The 19,273-nt window shown below is 47.4% G+C and overlaps 1 protein-coding gene across 5 annotated transcripts; it reads right to left on the minus strand.

Annotated features, from left to right (window-relative positions):
• Positions 1-795: 795 nt before the first annotated feature.
• Positions 796-18,640, minus strand: C3H1orf167 (chromosome 3 C1orf167 homolog). 5 transcript variants are annotated; one of them, XM_055704382.1, is made up of 21 exons: positions 18,493-18,640; positions 14,063-16,141; positions 13,493-13,536; positions 12,690-12,909; positions 12,341-12,516; positions 11,756-11,853; positions 11,206-11,392; positions 10,613-10,794; positions 10,106-10,292; positions 9,708-9,930; positions 8,991-9,172; positions 8,729-8,825; positions 8,188-8,330; positions 7,464-7,672; positions 6,556-6,700; positions 4,145-4,412; positions 3,517-3,625; positions 3,034-3,265; positions 2,790-2,925; positions 1,903-2,013; positions 796-1,182 (listed from the first exon to the last, which is right to left on the minus strand). In XM_055704382.1, exons 2-21 carry the CDS (start codon positions 15,344-15,346, stop codon positions 1,123-1,125), a joined length of 4,293 nt encoding a protein of 1,430 aa, XP_055560357.1. In that variant the 5' UTR covers positions 15,347-16,141; positions 18,493-18,640; the 3' UTR covers positions 796-1,122. The 5 variants fall into 5 exon arrangements, with proteins under 5 accessions (XP_055560357.1, XP_055560356.1, XP_055560355.1 ...); XM_055704381.1 differs by having other exon boundaries at positions 11,206-11,389; positions 14,063-15,912; positions 18,493-18,630; XM_055704380.1 differs by having other exon boundaries at positions 14,063-15,912; positions 18,493-18,630.
• Positions 18,641-19,273: the final 633 nt, after the last annotated feature.

Genomic DNA, 19,273 nt, shown 5'->3' on the forward strand with positions numbered 1-19,273 from the left:
CTACAAACTTGGGCTCAGTTCTGGGAGGTCACAGGAGATGTGGTGGCCTTCCAGTGCCTGTAGGGAAAGGTGGCATATCTTTCCTGATCTAATGACTTTTTAACAGCCACAGGCCCCACAGTGTTGAAATAAGAGGTTAGGGGAGCTATGAAGGCTGCTTTGTGTACTTAACAATCCTGCAAAGCTACTACAGGCTAGGAAAACAAGACCCTGGGGCCGCTCCCAGTGGGATTTTGAGATTCCTGACCCGCTGTGAGCATCTCTTTCAAACAAGCAAGGAAGAAAAGCCTTTTCCAGATTCTTCAGACCCTCTCATTACAGCTGTCTGAGACTGGGCTCATATATCCAGGGTAATTACAGGGCATCAATCACAGAAGCAAGTAATGGGAAGGCTGGGGGTCAGACACGCCTGTCTTGCCTCAGCAAAGCTTTTGGTGCTCAGCTGTTCCCAGCAGGTTCCTTCATCCCTAGCCCATTCAGCACAGAAAGGAACCAGCAGGAAGCAGTCAAGAGGTTGGCCACCCACTGAAAGCTTTAATGAAGAGCTGATGGACCTAGACAGGGGGAGGAGGTGGGAGCCACGTGGGAAGCCACTCCCAGGGAAACAGCCAAATCTGAAAATAAACACCTGTGTTTGGACCTACCAAGGACAGTCCAGACTTTGGAATCGACAGGCTGTAGCGTTTGCACCGGCAGACTCCTGCTCATCTCTTTTAAGACTGATGTATTTTCTTACTCCCCTGTGTGACACTAAACTCCTGTCCAGGAAAAAAGACTGAGTAAAGGGACAGCGTATAAGGTGTTTTTTTGACCTTTAATCGGAACACCAGCAAAATCAGGGTCCAGAGGAGAAGGGAATACAACCTCACAACAAAAGGGAGTAACTTCTCAGTTTGTGCTTCTAGGGAGGTAGGGTATCAGTCCTTTAAAGAGAACCTTTAACTAGGTACCATCTCTTCCGGGTTGTCCTTTGGCTAGCACACTTCTGGCCTGTAGCACTGCTTCTGTCACGTGAGCAGAGTGTTTGCTTTCTTGGTTGGCAGGACCAGCTCTTTGTTGTGACAGCCAGCTGTATCCTCCACGTGTCCTGAAAGAGCAGCAGCTGCCGGCAGGCCCCACCACTCAGCAGCGTCCTTTGTCCTTGAGCTGGAATGCTGTTAGCTGGCGCCACCTTCCAAAAGCCTTCAATAGTAAAGTGGACAAATCAAAGACTCGGGTTACCTTTGAGGGGTTCCACCCACTCTCCCAGCACCCATCAACACAGCTTTTTCTCCAGCAAACGCCTGTGCCAGCTGCCTCCCCATTCACTCAGAGCCCTTCCCTGTCTCCCCTATGTTCCTGTAGCCAGTAAGTTAAGTGCAGAGTACAAACCCACGTGAGAAAAGGAAGAGCAATGTCCCCTTCTGCCCTCTAATTTCAGTACCTGCTCTCATCTCGTTAGAGCACATAATCCTGCATGGAACTTTGGGAGGTGGGCACAGCAGTGAACTGGCTATTTGAGATCTAAGGTTTTGCCTGCTCGCTCAAATTTATAGTGATTTGCCTGTCCCTGGGTGCAAGGCAGCACGGTCCTCCCACACCAGTGTGGAGCCTGTTTCTTCCCTGAGTGGGCTCTTGAGAGGCAGGGGATTAGTGGATTAACATCTCTGATAACAGTGAGGAAGGGGGCACATGTCACGGAAATTGACTGCTGAAACAAAGCTTTGAAAAACACCCAGAAATGAACCCATATAAAGCTGGAAGCTATTTCCCTTTGTTATAGGCAAGTCCCATTGCTTGATGTATTCAACTTCTCACGAGTGCTTTGTGCAGGGAGAGAGACACAGGGAATGCCAGTTGTCCCTTTGGAGTGCTTTTTGGTCCACTGAGGTCCAAAGACTTAAAGCAGTCATAAATGCTTACCTGAGATAGTAGGCTCCTGGCTTCCTCCTCCAAAAAATTCTGTACCACACAGCTTTGCAAATGTCGTCGTCTCCACACTCTCCAGGCGTTTTCTATCAGTCTCTTCTGGTCCTGCCCAGAAAAGAGGCAGTGCACAGATTAAATGGTCTCTGGCAGGAGAGACCCTTCTTCACTTCCCCTCTAGTTCTATCTTGCTTCCAGTTGCTTCCCCAGGTCCCTCCTGAATGACTTTGCATTGGTAATGAGCAAAACTGACTGCTAACAAAGCTCTTACTGAACTACTGTCTCCTGCAAATATTGTGGCTGATTAAGTCACAGTACCCTGGGGAAAGAACAGCACCCCATCAGTGCTTCAGCACAGCTCCTCAGTGACTGTGGATGTGCTTGCTACACTCACATCACTGTACTGCCCCGTGGGCAGGTCAGAGCACATCTCACACAGCTAATGCCCAAGCAGCCAGACAGATACGGGTTTGTTCCATAGGTGGCCAGGGCCTCAGCAAAAGGGGAAAGCAAGTAACGGCTCTTGGCAGGCTGTGGACACCAAAGGGATGTATCAGGAATACAAGGACAAAGACGGCAATACTTGCTGTGAACCTTCTGCACAGGCTACAGACAATCTATACAAAGCATCCTGTCTCAGCTTCCCTTCCGTAAGATGGAGCAAAGCACAACTAAATATGAGGATATGCTAGTCTGCCGTACTGGCATTTCAAAGAGAAAGACAGAAAAAGTAGCCACAGCAGCAAACCAGGATTTCTGGCGCACACTGGTACTTTTTAAATCCCCAGGTCTCATCTCCCAGGATGTATGTGAGGCTGCAAGCACAGTAGGCTCACCCAGTAACACCCATCACTGCCACCCTTGTGGCAGCACCAGATGCTCACCAACACTTGAGCCAGTATCACCACCTTGCTTGCTTCTTTCCACTGGTGCCATCCCCTTGCCAGACAGTGCAGTCTCCTGTCACGCAGGCACCGGCGAAGTATCACTGTGCGATGCCACCACCTCACATACTTCCTGCTATAGGGAAGAGGGGAAAATGAGCTTTATCAGCCCAACAGCCCTACAAGGGAGTCCTTTCCTGATGGGAGGAACAAGAGAAAGCCCAGAGCCCTCCACTCCACTTACCCAAGCCACTTCTCATCCCACTCCTCCAAGTCCACCTCTGCTTTGTTCTCCTGGATCCTTGCATGTGCAGGGGAGGGTCCCACCACACCAGGTCTCACTACCAAGTGAGGGAGAAGCAGCCTTTCAGCCCTGTTTTGGTTTCTGTAGATCACCAGCCAGCGGTGAATGGCACTGGGAAAAAGCCCAAGAGGGGCAGCTAGTGCTGAACCCTTTTCTCTGCCTCTTCTGCTTTCTAGGAAAGAAAAGAGGAATCACACAGGAGCTAACCTCAGATCAGGAGAAGGAGAGACCAGAGCTGCTATAAGCCCTTAGTCCTTTGGCTCCTGAACTCAGAAGCAACCTACTCAGAGTTCAACTGCCATGAGCACCTACTCCACAGAGGAATCCCAGTCATCTGCCTGACAAACACTACTCCCCTTCCCTCCTCACTCACACTCCACACATGGCCCCATGAAAGGAAAAGAGGTGGGGGCATCTTCTTACTCATGGACCAAGACAGAGACATCTTCCTGTTCTTCCTAGCACCTATCAGGGTACTGCGCTGCCGTGAGCACTGGGAAAAGGCAGCTGCTTTTGTCCAGTAGTTGCAGGCCTGCAAACAGAAATAACACAGCTGCAGCCAAGGCTAAACACAATGTGCGCAGAAAGCGCACGCACACACACACACAAACTAGCCTTAGAGATACATTCATGCTCATATCCCTGCAGGTAGTTTAATGTGCTAGACCCCAGGCTGGAAGCTGCACAGATGAGATCCCAGCAGGACTGACTCAGGCCTTCCAAATCAATCGACCTCTTTATGGTTTGCTGGCTGTGAGTCTTTGGAAAAAAGCTGCAGCTCTGACAGCTCGCCCTGCTCTGCAGGGACAGTGATTATCCCACCTCATCTTTGAGCACAGAGGAAGGAGCGCGCTCATCTCTCTGGTCAAAATGTCCCTATTCCTTATTGCTGTGCTCCAGATGGTTGCTGCAATCAACGCCAGATTATGGTGATGAAGGCAGGGACTAAGCAGTCACCATGAGTCAGACCAGGTTTTTATACAAGCCTTATTAGTATCTTAGTGCCTAGTGACTCACTGAGGTCTTCATTGGGACCTTCATCTTTTCTTACTTGTTTTACAGTAGCCACAGATCCTAGACGCAGGGCTTGCTGTCCTCTTGAGGCCAGTCGCCAGCGGTGACAGGCTTTACCCCGAGAGGGTTCCTTGCATGTGTGGTTTCTCTCTCCTGGCACCCGTTGTTCAGCTCTTAAGAATTTCACCCTCCACTCAGTAAAGCTCGTGACTAGGAGACGGTGCTCTCTGACCCGTTTAAAACAAGAGAGGGCTTCCTGCTGCCTCAGTCTACAAGCAGTGACCTGGGCCCAGGTGACTAGGCACCTGAAAAACAATGCAAGCACAGAAAAGCAGCAGATGCCTAAACTCACATTTCCATGTCAGCACCGAACAGGCTATAGACCAAATTCCACTTTCTCACCCCACCCTGCAGTGTCACAAGTAAGTGGTCAAAGCAAGTGGAAGAAAAAAAGGCTGTTCCCATTATTCCTTCTGCAATCAACATTTACGTATCTTGCTCTGTGATACTTATTTTTCCAGTGCTTTGTCCTTGGGAGACATAAGTTCAGACTCTTCAACTACAGTTTCTTTTGTGAACAACTTGGCCTCGCTTTGCTTCAGATTCCCAGCACTTTTGGCTCCTCAAAGCCCAGGAGCATGTCTGCTTCCTTCTGGCTGTTCTAGCATTTCTTCCTCTTCAAAGGCCTCTGCAAACTGAACACAACACTTTGCCTACAAAACAAATGCCTTTTCTTTATGGGATGAACTGCTGCTAAAATCTCCTTCAGCACGGAACCCAGCTGACTCCTTAAGCCTGCTTGCTGCAGAACCAGGCTGCATTTAAGACAGCAACTTGTTGTCAAGATTCAGATTTTAATTTTTTTCTTGGCTGTCACAAACTAAGGGCCTGCATACACGGGATGTACAGCTAGAATCTTTATGGAGACAATTTTATTCCAAAAAGTCAGTGTCTACAGGAGTTGTTATTAACAGCACTGTAAATCTGCACCCACAATAATCTCTCCGTATCTTACAGGCTGATGCACAGGAGGCCAGTTTTCCTCTGCAACCCCAGGAGCCAATCTGCTTTTAACTCCTGGCTTATCCTTTTGGTTCCTTGTTCCACTTGGACTTTCATTATGCAAATCGCCCCATTGCACCATAGGGCAGAGGTGTAAATACCCTCTGCCTGGCAGGCTTCTCTGAAGATCAAGAGAATCTATTGCAGGTTATCCTAGCATGAAAAATGCCCCCCTCAGAAGAGACAGGGCTCAGCCTGTACCATATCCAGGTGAGAAATTAGAAGCACTCTCTCATCAAAGGAGAGCTCAGAAGGAAGATTAATGGTGGAGACACACTCTACAGGAAGGAGCAATATTAAGGACTTCTCTCAAACACACTTCCTACTAGGGTGCCGCCGCACAGACCGATTTGCAGAAGAAAACGTAACCGGGTGGGGTGAGTGCAGAGTCTAAGCTTCACAGCCACTAAGGTTTTACTGGGTTTTTAGTTGTTCTTTCCTCTGCAGATCTTTGTCCCCTCTCAGCCCAAACCCACAATTCAAAAGGAAATCCGCTAGGGCCAAACCTGCACTTCTTGTGCCTTAAATGAATCCTTGGCGTAAATAATTTTATTCATTCTTATCCTCCTGACTTATCTCAAAGAGAACCACCTGAACAATTCCTGCTTCACTGCAGCTGGACACTTTGCTGTGTTTCAGGCAGGCAGTAGCCTCACACAACATAAACCACATAAATGAAACAATTCAATGAGACAGCTACTGAACAACAGATGAGAAAGATAAGAAGTTAAGGATTGACAGCAGACACCTTGTTCTTCAGATTAAACTAATATGTTTACAGGATCTGCACCATAACATAAGACTCCAAAACATACTACAGCTTCACCTACACTGCAACTTAACACTGAGATGAATTGAATATCATGGTTCTCCCTTCACAGGCTTTACTGAATATTGCTTTTCTGCAGGAATATATTGAACTCAATTTTTCACTTTAGTTTAAATTTAAATCAACATGCTGTGTCCAGAATTGGGAACATTCAGGTTTGTAAGCATCAGACCTCTGCCCACTATTTCTTTGAGCAAATACTGAATAATTCCAGTGGAAATTAGAATTTCACTTTTTTAAACTACACAAATTTGTTTGCATCTCCTTTGCTTAGTTTACAAATACCACACTGCATAACTAAGACTGAACAGAAGTTCTGGAAAGAAAAGAAGTTTTGAATGAGAAGAACAAGATGGGGAGTGGGAGGCTATGGATAACAGATCACTTAACATAGCAGCAACCCCAGGGTAGCACTTCTACAAAAGCTCCATTTACACACAAGTTATCTGTACTTTCAAACCCAAGCTCTGGTAAGAATACACTGAATTATCCGCTACATAAATTGTTCTTCACTCAAAGCTCCCCTCAGAAATACCATCTGAGAGCAGGAAACAAACCTGTGCAGAAGATGACATTCCCAGAACTGAGCAGCATATTTCTGCTTTCTTGTTTGGCAATACCATGTCTGCAGGACCAACCTCTTCTTCTCCTGGCAGCTGTACTGAGCCCATTGCTGCTGCAGCTCTCTCATAGCACGCCTCCCTGTGAAAGAATGCAAGAGCTTGCTGAGCCCAACAGGGTTTTTTTGCCACCACAGAATCCAGACAAGAGCAAAGAATACATCTGCTGCAAATACCAGATGGGATATCTATGATATCCTGTCCTCTAGCAGCTGAAGAGATTTTTCAATTCACCTTGTAGGTTTTTGTCTGCAAGGCAGTTAGACCTTTTTTCCCCTCCCCTGTCCTTTCCCAAGCAAGTGATCACAGATCAGTTCCACTTTCATCTGCAAGGCAGTTTTCCATAAAAAATTGGGAGTATTCCTTCCCTGGCACAGTGTAAGTACTTGGCACTTAAAGCACGTGGAGTCCCTTGAGGGACAGAATCAGGACTGTTAAGCAGTCCCAAAAGAAACCGCTGAAGCAAAGCCTGGCTGTTGGGTCTGAGGAGTCGTGTTTGAGCTCGGAATGCTGCATCTGAACTCTGTTTAACACCCCAGCTGCTGAAATGCACTGCTTGAACACTCCTTTGGTAGTGCAAGTAAAGCGAGATCCACCCCTTTTCCAATCAGCTGCCAAAGGAGCATCTCCCCTAGCATAAAGCACTAGGAAGCAGCAGGGCACATGTCCTGCTTAAAACCACAAGAAGGTGGTGACACAGGCGCTTGCTGACCCCTGGACTAGTACGTGCCATTCCAAAGGAGCAGCACACAAAGTTACAACAAGAGGTGGGACTTTCTCCATCCCAACCACCTCCACAGCATCCCTCTCCTACAGACACAAGTGCTGCTGATGGCATAACTCACTTTGCCAGCAGGAATGCCAACGCTGTAGAGCATCAGCAGTAATCTGGTGAATATGACACCTGAATCTCTGGTCAGCTTCCACTTTCTGGGCCAGTCTCTTCTTCCACAGGCTGAAAGCCATCTGGCAGCAATGAACTCGATGTTTTAGGGCTGCTGCTGCTTTTCGCTTCTTATTTTCCACGACCCAGTGGTGCCAGCTGAGAAAGGCTCTGAGAAAGACAAAGGTCATTGCACCAACTATAGGAACAACTCACACAGATTCACACCCTTGTAACTGCAACTTTAATAATAAATATACACATGAAGGAATTTAGGAAATACACCTGATCTGTTAGCATCCTTTCCCCATTAAATGTCAGAGGAAACGATGGACAGGGCAAGTTGTACAGTGTTCTGTCCTGGCTGTGCCAAACCTGTTGTGATCTTCAACTTCTGAATGAGTAGAGAGCAAGGCCAGCTCCATGGATAGGAACTTACCAGGGCTTGTTATCAGCAGTTCTAGGCTTGCTTTAATTTGTGAGGCACCCCATCAAACCAGAAATTACTGCGTTTATGTTCAGATATAATAATTTTGAAGCAGGAAACCCACAAAATAATAGGCTGCAAAACTCCCACTGAAGACTGAAAAAAGATAACTAGAGGAAGAGTATTCTTTTAAAAAAAACAAGTGTAGAGCTCTCAAAACAGACAGCTTTAGGAAACTTCTGGAAAGCACAATACCTACCGAGACAGCTGAATGAGCCTGCAGTACTGCTGGGCCTTTACAAGCTGCTGAGTCTGAGCTGACCAGACAATGAAGTACCTCTGCAGGCAGCATTTCTCTGCTTGGTGCCAGCAACTCTTCACCTCCTTGTCAGAACTACAGTCCTGTAATCCAGAAGCAAAAAAAGGCCTTGAACTACTGCTGTAACACAGTTACTCCATGCAGCCAGGCCTTTCTCCTTGCTACTGTAACTTCCATGCTTGCCTAATTTCCTGTTGCTAACCCACACACGCGGCATGAACACCCACACATGAGGATCTAGCACCTTCCTTTTAAATTCTTGACACCTGGCTGATTTCCAGCTTAGCTGGCAAATGGTAGGAAGAGTTACCCTGAGAAGTGCCTCAATCTCCCAAACCTTGTGTCTGAGAGAAAAGAACAAAGACAAAACAGCAGTGAGACTTCCATATGCTGATACTGAAACCCAAAGGCTCTTTGGTAAACTGGGCTTTGCAGAAACCACTTGTACATTTACATGTCTCACACCACCTTTCAGCCTTACCTCTTCCCATGCAGAGTAACTGGTGAGAGGCTGGGCGTTATTGTCTTGACTCTGCAGTGCCAAAGACTGGAACTGATCTCCCACAAACCAGTTTCTTCTGCAAGACAAAAGTGTCAGGGGAAAACAGAAAGAAAGAAGAGTATGAAGTACCTGGAAAGATGGTGTGAGGTGACATGGGAGACTATCCTGAAGGAAGGAATTCAGCCAGACCAAACAAGGGGACAGTGCTACGAGCATCCCAGAGAACCAGTCTCCAACTCACCCGGGTCCAGTGCTCTGTGGAGAAAAGGAGGCCTGCAAGTACAGCTCCCCACCCAGCTCAGCTGGCAGCTCTGCGCATTGGTGTAGTTGCAGGAGAGAACTGTAATGTGGCATGTGTGCAACATCCTCAGCAGCCAGAACGGAGGAGAAGCCCTGCTGACTGCTGTCACTAAAACTGTATTCCTGCAGGTATGGAGGGAAGAACATGCTGTGAGGTAAACGTCCTTGCACTGGAATCACTCAGCTAACAGTTCTGACCATGCCATTTACTCCTCTTTTTGGCAAGGATTCAGGGAAATCCAGGATGCATCCAAAGGAACTGCAGGTTAGCAAGTACAGCTCTGGAGTGCAAGCATATTGTTTCAACACTAGTTACTTCTACCTGCGAACAGGGGGAACAGGCATGTGCACTTGAGGCTTTTGTACCTCATCCCTTCCACCATGCAGCCACAAACAGAAGCAAGCATACAAGAGAACCTCACTAGCTCAATACCTTCCCATATCACTAAATGATGAACCAAGGAGGACACAGAGTGCAGAGACTTTATGATTTCTGATTACATTTAAACTCCACAACCAACAGGCGCAGTGCTCTTCAGGCCTAAATACTAAGCACAGTTCGCTGATGACAATGCCATGCTGAGACAGAAATTTTCCCCTGAAAAATCCCAGCAATATAATACCTCAGAGCAGTCTAGATGTATGAAGACCTTCTCACCTTTTCCAACGAGCTTTGAGAGGCCAGAGTAGCTGGAGCACTGCTATCAAAACCAGAAGATGTTGAGAAGTCCTCAGAAAAGAGCGTGGCAAGAGGCTCTTCATAGGCAGTCCTGTGCGACTGCTCAGGACTTTGCTCAATTGTCTTCAGCATGAGACACTTCTGGTGCCATAATTTCAGAGCTTTTCTGAGTCTACACTGCTCCAAAGTCTGAGAGAAAGAACTGAGACAGAAGATATGGAGACAGCAAAGTGACTGAAAAGGGATACCAGAGGGAGACACTAGTACAGACGTGACAGATGACGGATGGTAAAAGGGGTTCTTCCAGAAGGACCAAAAAGTCAAGAGGACACTACTAACGAGGGCAGGGCTCCAGGACCTGCCTCTTCTTTACTCACTTAGCTCTGTGATGCTCACACAACCTTGCTTTCCACAGCAGATATATTCTCTGGAGCTTCACCTTTTGGCAGAAGTCATCAAAAGAGTAGCTTGTTTTCTCTGGAAACCGTCTCTCTGTAGTCCACAGCAGCTGATTTTCAGGCCTCTTTGTCACAGTCTTGTCAGCTACAGAGCTTATAACTGGTCCTTAACCAGTTACAGAAAGCAACAAGAGACAATGTTTATCAAAAGGCATTCCTAAGAAACTCAGCCCAGCCCAGCCCTCAAACTGCTTCCTTTCAGCAAGGTTTAAGACTTTGTTAGGTTTACAAAGCAGAGCAACAAATCTCCCTGCAGCTTCACTGACACATCCAGAACTCTGCCCACTCTGGCTTGTTAATATCATGTATCATCTGAGCTTCTCTGTTATCAGGCTGTTTTCTGCTGGATTTTACCATACAAGAAGAGGAGGAAGGAGCCTAAGCACCTCCAAGTCTTAGATTCTGCACAGACCCCAAGCTCCTCACCGTAATTCTGCCCCCATCGTAGGAGGAGGAAGTTCACCATTGCCTGCTTATTGCCTTCTGTGACCTGCAGCATCTGAACCCACTGTTGGAAGTATTTCCTCAGTGATACTGCTCTGAGATGGGCCAGGTTGCACCTGTAAAGTGCCTTCTGCTCAGCAGTCTCCTTCCATGTACTGAAGCACCTGAGAAAAATGAAAGAAAACAGAACAACATGGAAAACCACATGTACAAGCTTGTCTCCCCCTGAAACTGGCTTTACTTCAGGAAAGACAGACAGAAGCTGTCATCTTCTGAGCTTCTGTTTATTTCATTAAAAAGCCGCTGTCATGCTTAGAGCACAGCAGCACAGTGAGTGCTTTCAGGTTTGATCTTTCAGGACATCAAAGGTCAGGACCAAAACACTTTGGCAGTACAAGGAAGGCAAGCTGTAATGTCTCTGGCCACAGTAATTTCTTTTCCTGTGTTTATCCCTACTTTCATGTTTATTAACTCCTAAAACAAAAGAATAGATGGCTTTAAGATGGAACAACACATCACCCTCTGTGATTCCTTGGACCTTCATGGGGAACAGATTTTTCACATGAACAACTTACCGGGAGACCAAGTTTCTTTGGATGTGAGTTGTCAGTGCTACAATCCGTTTCATTTCTGAGCATCGGGAACACCACATCCAGAAAACACTTTGTAGCTGCTTCTTTTCCAGCAGAGCACGGGCTTCCAAAAGTCTGGCTTCCTCTTTGCTCAGCAGCTCCTTCTGCAGGCGCCACAATCTGAAAGCTGCTATGTTGCAGGGCAGGAAGAGATTGACAGGAAGAAAAATACCTTAGAAGAACTTCAAACAACTTGTGTCATACAGCAAGCATCCTCTAGTTGAACTCCAGCTGTCTGAGGAAGGGCACCTAAGGGAGACGGCTGACATTGCTGGAGTAACAGCATCTGCTGCAGCTGAAGACAAGGAACAAGGCAAAAGGTGTATGACACGACAAGTGGGCCACCCTCTGCCATCAGAGATACTGGCCCAGCTATTTGCAGGATCAGGTTCTGTAAAAGCCAGATCAAAGCAACAACTAGACCCAAACCAAGAAGCATGGTGAAACAGTGATTACATCCAAGCTGTTCCAAGGCTACGGAACACGTGCTTACCAGCTAGCCGTCTCATATCTCTGATTGCTTCAGCTCTCCAGCAGAACTCACTTCCTCTCTGCCTACGATGAAGCTGTGTCCACAATTCTCCCTCCACCCTGAAAGAGTCACAAGCATGCTTTAACATCCGTCTGTCCAAAGAGGCATGCACAGAACAGAATCCAGAGCCTTCTTTCTCCTTAGGTAGCTCTCTGGTTTTGTCTGGACTTGTTCTCCTGCCTTCAAAATCAGAAAGCACAACAAAAGGTTTTTCTTTTGACACCTCTACTGTCCTGCTAGATGCTGTAGTATTGCCTCACTCCATTCTCATTTACACCTGTATCACATATGCAGGTGACAGCTGAACTCAAGAAATAGTGCAGAAGTATTTCTGTCAGACACTCAGATCAGATTGAAAACACTAGTACACAGAAGCTCTGAAACAGGATTGTTTAGTTCTTAAAACTAAGTAATTCTTGCAGTGCTTATCTGCAACAATTCATCCAAGGACCTGGAAACAAGTCTGCCACCCTTTAAGAAAAATTTCTTGTGGTGTTTGTAAACCTCCACTTGTCCAAGATAACAGAAAGAACATTTTCAGCTTACCTACAAGCCTGCTCAGCTTCCTTTGAGTATCCTACTGTAAGCTGGTGCTGAGCTGAGGTTGTCATAGTTGCTAATCTTCCTACTCCAAAACACCCCACCGATGAACTTGGGGTATAAGAATATGGCTCAGGCTGCAGAGCTTGCTTCTTGCTCTGTTTTTCCACAGCTTCCTTCCACTGAAGGAGAAACCACATGATTACAAACTGCAGGCTGAGTATCAGGGTCCACATCACTGAAATTCATACAGGGTACCCCTTCCTCCTCCCTATCCAAATAGGATTTCTGCCTCCTCTGACTGCACAACAGAAAACTCATGGCACCACTTTTACTGTCCCTAGCCCGTCCTCACCCTGTGGAAGCTGATAGCTAGCAGAGCCGAGGCATGTCTCTGCTGGGCTACCTCCAGCTGCATCCTCCTCTGGTGCACAGCCCACTGCAAAGCACCAAGGCCTTTCCGAAGTAGTTGCTGTCTGTAATGCTGCCTGGCTGCAGCCCTTTTCCAGAGGATGTGTTTCCTCCAGGCTTGGAAACACCTAGTTAGCATTTGTCTGTCACACAAGTGCTGGAAACTTAAAAAGAAAAAAACAAAAGTGAGCTCCAGTTAACACAAAGGAAAGTTAAACACAGCCGGGAGATGGCAATCAGAGTTCAGCCACCAAGCAGAAAAGAGGTATTTCAAGTGGTTCCCTCTAAAGAGTGGAAAACCTGCAGCCTCACACCAAATTAAGGTATCACCATTGCTAAATTGGTAGCAATCTCACACACATATTATCCACAGGTCACGAATTTGAATCCCATCTCATGGACAAGACCAGTTCTTGATCTTAGCTAACCATGCAGTGAGCATGCTGGAATTTGCTGCACCGAAAAGCGGAATACCTGGTACCAACACTTTCATTGCTAGCAACAACCAAGGTTGAATTTAGAAGCTAGAATTTAAAGGATACAGATATTCTTTTTAGAGCATGCTCCATTCTAGTTGGCAACCCTTTGAAGAGAAATGGATGCAGCCCCTGACCCAACCATGGCAGAATAATGTAGGTTAAGTCCTAAACCCAAACATTCCTAGGAACATGGCCTCCTTAGCCACTTTGCAGCAGTTTTCCTCCCCTGTTATGTACCAGCACACTCACACAAAACCAGTCTTTTTACCTTTGCTCGTTCACCTTCAATGACCAGAAGCTGTTCTCTGAGACCTGCAAACAGGCAAAAGACAGTAACTCACATGATTATTCTCACTACTCTTGAACAATTTGTCTGTGCCCAGCATGGCAAGTCATTTTAGATGAAGACCAGAACAGTGCTTCCTCAGGGTAGCATACTATGTTGGATGCCTTTGACACTACTCCCACCATTGCTCAGTGAATACTCTTACATACTTCAGACATGGAAAAGCCTGAGGACCCTTCACAGAGTAAGAACCAGTTTAATGCTTTCCCTCTGCATACGATCCAGAGAATATAAAAAACAGGTGTTTACATTCCCAAGACCAACCAAGTTAACATGCTGGTCTTCAGGAAGAAGCATGTGAGACAAAGTTGCATATGTTGGGATGGATCAGGACCATAAGAGAGGACATTCTGGCCATTCAGTGCCAGAAAAAACTAAGGGACAAGCATCCCCATCACCGTTGTACCTTAACTCTTTACCTCTAGCAAGAAGCAGAGACAAGTACATGTATTATCTGTGAGTAGGGATGCTACACAGTGAGCCCATCCTCACCTCCCTGGACACAGTTTCCTGTGTCTGGCTCCCTTCTTCACAGCACCATGGTTCTTTGGCACTCTTCTCCATAGAAGGTTCTTCAGACTGGTCGAGATTGGCATCAGCTTCCCAGTTCCTCCAGCTGCTTTGGTAGGAGTATTTGTTTCTCCTTTCTTCTCTGCTCACACTGATACAATCTATGTCAGAATACTCACCAAAGCCTTCCTCAACCTGAATACCAGATGGGCTGGACTGGCTGCTGTCCACCACAGCCTTTCTTCTGGCTGCTTGTGATCTAGAGTCACATACCTCTTCCGAGCATTTGCTGGACTTAACACAAGGTTCAGAGTTGTTGACTTCTACAGGTTTAATATTAAGCTGCTGGACTGGTCTAAACTGTTTATCTCCAGGAGAAGTGGCTGTCATGCACACCTCCCTCGGAGTCCTATACAAGGCTACACCAACATTCATCCGAGCCTCCCCTAAATCTGTCTCCAGTGACAGCTGCAGACCCTCTGGATACAGACTGGCTGGAAGGTCTTTCTTCCAAGATACAGCACACAGGGATGCCCTGTTAGACAGCTCTTCTTTAAGAACCTTTTCAGGGGAATGACTTTTTGTGTGAACACAAAGACTACGAGTTCCCAGAACTGGCTTTGCCTGTGACTGACACATGAAATAAGGGGAGCAGCTGTAGAAGGAATTAACTTCTGTATCCACTAGCCTGCCAGAGCACAACCCAGATGCAAGGGTTTCTGGCTGGCCGTCACCTGAAATTCTGGTTCTCCATGTGTTTGAGCCAATATATCCATATCTGTGAGAGACAGAGAGAGGTTCTGCATGACTCGTCACTGCATTAAGGCGCCAGTCTTTAGCAAATGGAACACCCCATTTCCATCTTGCCTGGGCAGCCCTTGTCTTTACTCCAGCTAGCTGTTCTCCTGTGCTCAGGATACTAGAAGCTGATTCATCAGGAGCAAAGCACAAATTGCCACTGAGTGGAGAAGACTTGGGCTCCAGAGGGAGGGAGCCCCGTATCCCCATCAAAGCACTTTCTTGCTTAAGCTTCTGGATTGAACAGTAAAAGTTCGCAGAAATCTGTGAGGAATGCAAAAGAGACTGAAAGGAGTCTGAACTAGATGGATTGAGATCCCCCAGTGTCAGGGCTGAACTACAACAACTGTTCACACTTTCACTTGAGCTCCTTGAAGAGGGACACACCACTAATTTGTGCCTAAGAGGGGAATCTACCGTATAAGATGACAAACATGCATTGACCAGTGAAGGGTTCACGGGATCCATACAAGAAGCAGCAGGAGGCTGATGCTGTTGTTGGTTTTCCACTGGATAGTCACTATTCTTGTTCCTACTTTCTAAATAGCAATGGCAAGCAGCATGTATGGGGCAGTGACCAGCTGCCTTTGCTTTCTGATGATGTTGCTGAAGAAAGTCAATAGTCTTGCTCCTTCTCCCTTCTAAACTATAAGCCTCAAGGTGTGAGTGTCTCTGAGGAAGATTCACAGCAGGGTGCACTGACAATGCAAGGTGGGGAATTCTATGAGCCACACACTTAGAGCTGTGCTGCTGCAGCCCGGAGCAGAGATTATTCTGCTGCAGGAAGCAGGAACTGGAGAACTGACCGGTGGTGTCCTGGAATGGCTGAGAAGGGCAGGAGAGATTAGTCTGTCTTAGACTGGGATCTCTCTTCCCAGCTGACAGAGGTGCGGTACACAGCCGGCCTCGTTCTGCTGTTTGGCTGGGGGTTACACTGCACGCTGCAGCCTTAAGCCAGTGATGAGAAATGTCTACTCCACTTCTAGTGCCCAAATACAGATCAACATTCACCTTCTTCTGAATGTTTCTTTGCTCTGAAGAAAAATAAGAAGAAATATAAACAAAGGAGCACGTATATTTCTCATCACATCTTGCCCAGTTTGCCAAAGGCTTTTGGTACTTTCCTTATGAATTTCTTGTCTCCAATTCACCAGCCTCAGTCCTGAAAGTATTATGGACACTACTCTCTTCCTGTTTCTCAGCAGACAATCATGTCAGAGCAGAAATGACTGAAGGGGACAGACTCAGTTCTCAACAGAAAACCTGGAAAACAAAGACTTCCAGCATTATGCATGCACCTGCAGCCTCAAAAAGAGTGTGTTGCTAGCAAGGCTGAATTATCCTGCTGCCAAGACAAGGTAGCCTGTAGCTGCTTTTCCAGAATGCTTACATCTAACCAGATCTGCGCGACACCAAACAAGAACAGGTCTAAAAGAAAATGTTTTCACAGAAGTCATTGCAACATGGTACCAGCTAGAGTACAATGCTTACCCGTCCTCATTGACTGGAAATCCAGCTAAGATCTCCTCCACACTTATATTTTCTCCAGGGATGACAGGAAAGTTACTGCCTCAACTTAAGGTACTGTTTAACTGCTTAACAAGTGAAAATTTGTTCACATGTCATGTGACAGCCCTGCAAAGGTTCAAGGCTATGCAGGCCAACTTCTTGTCCACACCAAAGGATGAAAAAATGTTTACACACCCAGAGAATCTCCGTTGTCCCCTTACCTGGAAGAGTTACAGCACAGATGGGAGCCACTAAGTCAGATGGCTATACATACAACGCTCATGCTGAGCACAGATCTGGAAGCTGCTGCTAACAGGTAAGTGCAATTTGAGGGGACTGTGCTTTCATTCCATCGAATTTTAAAAGCAAGTTGTCAGTCACTAATTCTAACCAACATTCTTTTCCATGCCCCTTTTAAATGAAAACAGTATTGTGAAAAGGCACACACACCTGTATCATCTTAAAAAAACCCTAGTCAATCTGAAAAGAGACAGCACAGCCTATGCAATCAGTGCCCATTGTCTTTTTCAAATGTACTCAAATACCAGAAAGCCTCCTGTCAAATTACAGTTTCTGAAATACGTTTATATCATTCCTTTCTAAGAAAGCACCTGAGCCTCAGTCATCCCTGTCTGCAAACAGCCTGCTTGTCCTTCTCACATGCAAACTCTTTTAGTAATCACCACAAACTGGAGAGTAAACTCAATTAATAAAGCAACTGGAAATAGTCATGCAGCGTTGCAATTATCCTTGGGAACTGCCATTACTACCTTTCATACATCACCAAGTGTACCATGAACAGAAAGATTCCGTTATTTTTTTGAGACAAGAAGTTGGCAACTACAGAGTGAACGTGGCTGCCTTCTTTAGGGTGCCTATCACTGCATGAACTATAACCACAAAATGCAGAGGACTGGTGTTCCATAGAAATACTCCTTGCACCTCAGGAATATCCAGCCAATGTATCACAAAAGGGTGCTATAAAGGATTTGAATTGTGAAAGGACATGAAACCATCACATTTATCAGTGCTGTTTTGCTCCATGAACACCTGGAATGTGGCACTGGACTACTTTATGCTCAAGAACCTAGACATCACCTATTTTCTCGATGACCCACATGATTTTTTTTTAGTTCTCCATTTCAGTCTTTTCTGCCAGCTACCAGGTTCTCACCACGTTGCCATGATTATTTTAGGTGGTGTTCTTCACATCACTCATTCCTGATTTCAGTCCCACTGAGAAGAGAGAGCATCCTTTAAAAATCATGTTCGTCTGCCTTCCCAAAATTACCATTCAGGACTTCAATATAACCACTTTTAAGCAGTGCTTAACCTTACTCAAAAGGCAACAAGATTTTATGAAGTGCTTTTTTAAAACTTCTTCTAAGGCAAGCTGCAGATTTTGTGAATTGCAAAATCCATGACCAATGGATTTCATATTAGCTTTTATGTTTCCGACTAAAATATGTAACACGTACTTACTATATATATACTTTGCAGCAACACACTAATGCATTAAAACCTGAAACAAATCCAATTAAGCAAACAAAAATTAAACCGATCATACTTCTGTTGTTATAAGCAAAAGGAATAGCACAGTTCATGAACAGTAAATCAAGCTCTTTAAAGCAAATGCCACTTTAGCATTATAATAATGCAAGACCTGTAAGAAATACACAGGCACTGCGTAGACCATGGGGATTGTCCCATCCCTGCAGACCAAGGCTGATCCATCTCACACTGCAGGTGGGGACCGGCGGCCAGCCCAGGATCACACTTCACGTGCCTCAGGTACAAGGCTTCTCCCCCACAGCTCAGCTTTGGGAACCAAACCGCCACCGCCTGAGCCCCCCGCTGCCCCTCACCAGCGGCCTTCCCTGCACTGAGGAGGGCAGTTAGTGCTCTGGCAGCCAGGGAAGAGCTGCACAGCAGTGCCTTTGCCTGCAGCCACCCCAGATCCAGCTGCTGTCCCGGGACGTGGTGGGCAAGTGGGAGGCCTGTGGCCCACCGACCCGGCTCGTTGGGAGCCGTTTGAGGCCAGGGGCACCCAGGCGCCCCCAGGTGCTCTCCGTGGGCACGGTCGCACCCCTCCTACAGGCACTTACTCGCTGCCAGCCGACACGGTGCTGGGCCCCTCCAGACCCTCAGGGACAGGCCACGGCCCCCTCTGTGCCCACGCCTCCTCTGCTGGGCCAAACCTGCAGCCTCGTCCCCCGCGAACGGCCGCGCCCCGGCAGCGGGCGCGCTGCAGCTGGGTCACCTTAAGCCGCTTATCCCCGCGATTAGCGGCGCCCCTGCCCCCGGGGCTGCAAATGGCCCGTGGCTCATTAAAGGCGTGTCCGAAGGCGGCCCAGAGGGGCGAGGCCTACCTGCAGCGGCCGCGCTGCCCCCCGCCCCGGGCGGCACCTCTCCTCACGCGCAGCGCCGGGCCCCACGCCCACCCCCAGAGCCCGGGGCGGGCTGCGGGGCTCGGGCGGCGGGCTCGGGGCTGCCCCAGTGCCTGAGGGCTGTCCGCCCTGCCGGCAGGCCCCGGCCGCCTCCCTCAGGCCGCCTGAGGGGCGATGCCGCTGAGGGAGGCACCTGCTCGGGGCAAACTGGGTTAATCCTAGAGAGCTGCCGGCTCCTCACGACCCGGGGATTTGGAAAAAAACAAGCAAAATAAACCTGAGGAGAGCATGGCACCTGCTGCACGTCTGGGTGAGGAGACCCAGCCGAAGGCTATGCAGAGCTCCCCGGTGAAGCCAGGCAACCAGCCAGCACAACCAGCTCTGTGAACCCCATGCATCCTGCTAAACCAGGTACTGATCCACGAGCGCGTTGGTGTTTATCCTAAGGACTGCTGAAATACACACTCTCCTCAGAAGCCAGGAGAGGCCCCTTGTTGTT

The sequence above is a fragment of the Falco cherrug genome, chromosome 3 (genome assembly GCF_023634085.1).
Source record: "Falco cherrug isolate bFalChe1 chromosome 3, bFalChe1.pri, whole genome shotgun sequence".
NCBI lineage: Eukaryota > Metazoa > Chordata > Aves > Falconiformes > Falconidae > Falco > Falco cherrug.

What these genes read in the sequence shown, in the direction of transcription:
- C3H1orf167 (XM_055704382.1), bottom strand. Translation starts at nt 15,346, where the DNA reads ATGGATCCCGTGAACCCTTCACTGGTCAATGCATGTTTGTCATCTTAT. An exon ending in AGGAAACTGTGTCCAGGGAG is followed by an intron (nt 13,537 to 14,062) that starts GTGAGGATGGGC and finishes GCCTGTTTGCAG; the next exon opens with GTCTCAGAGAACAGCTTCTG. An exon ending in CTCAAAGCTCGTTGGAAAAG is followed by an intron (nt 9,173 to 9,707) that starts GTGAGAAGGTCT and finishes CCATACCTGCAG; the next exon opens with GAATACAGTTTTAGTGACAG.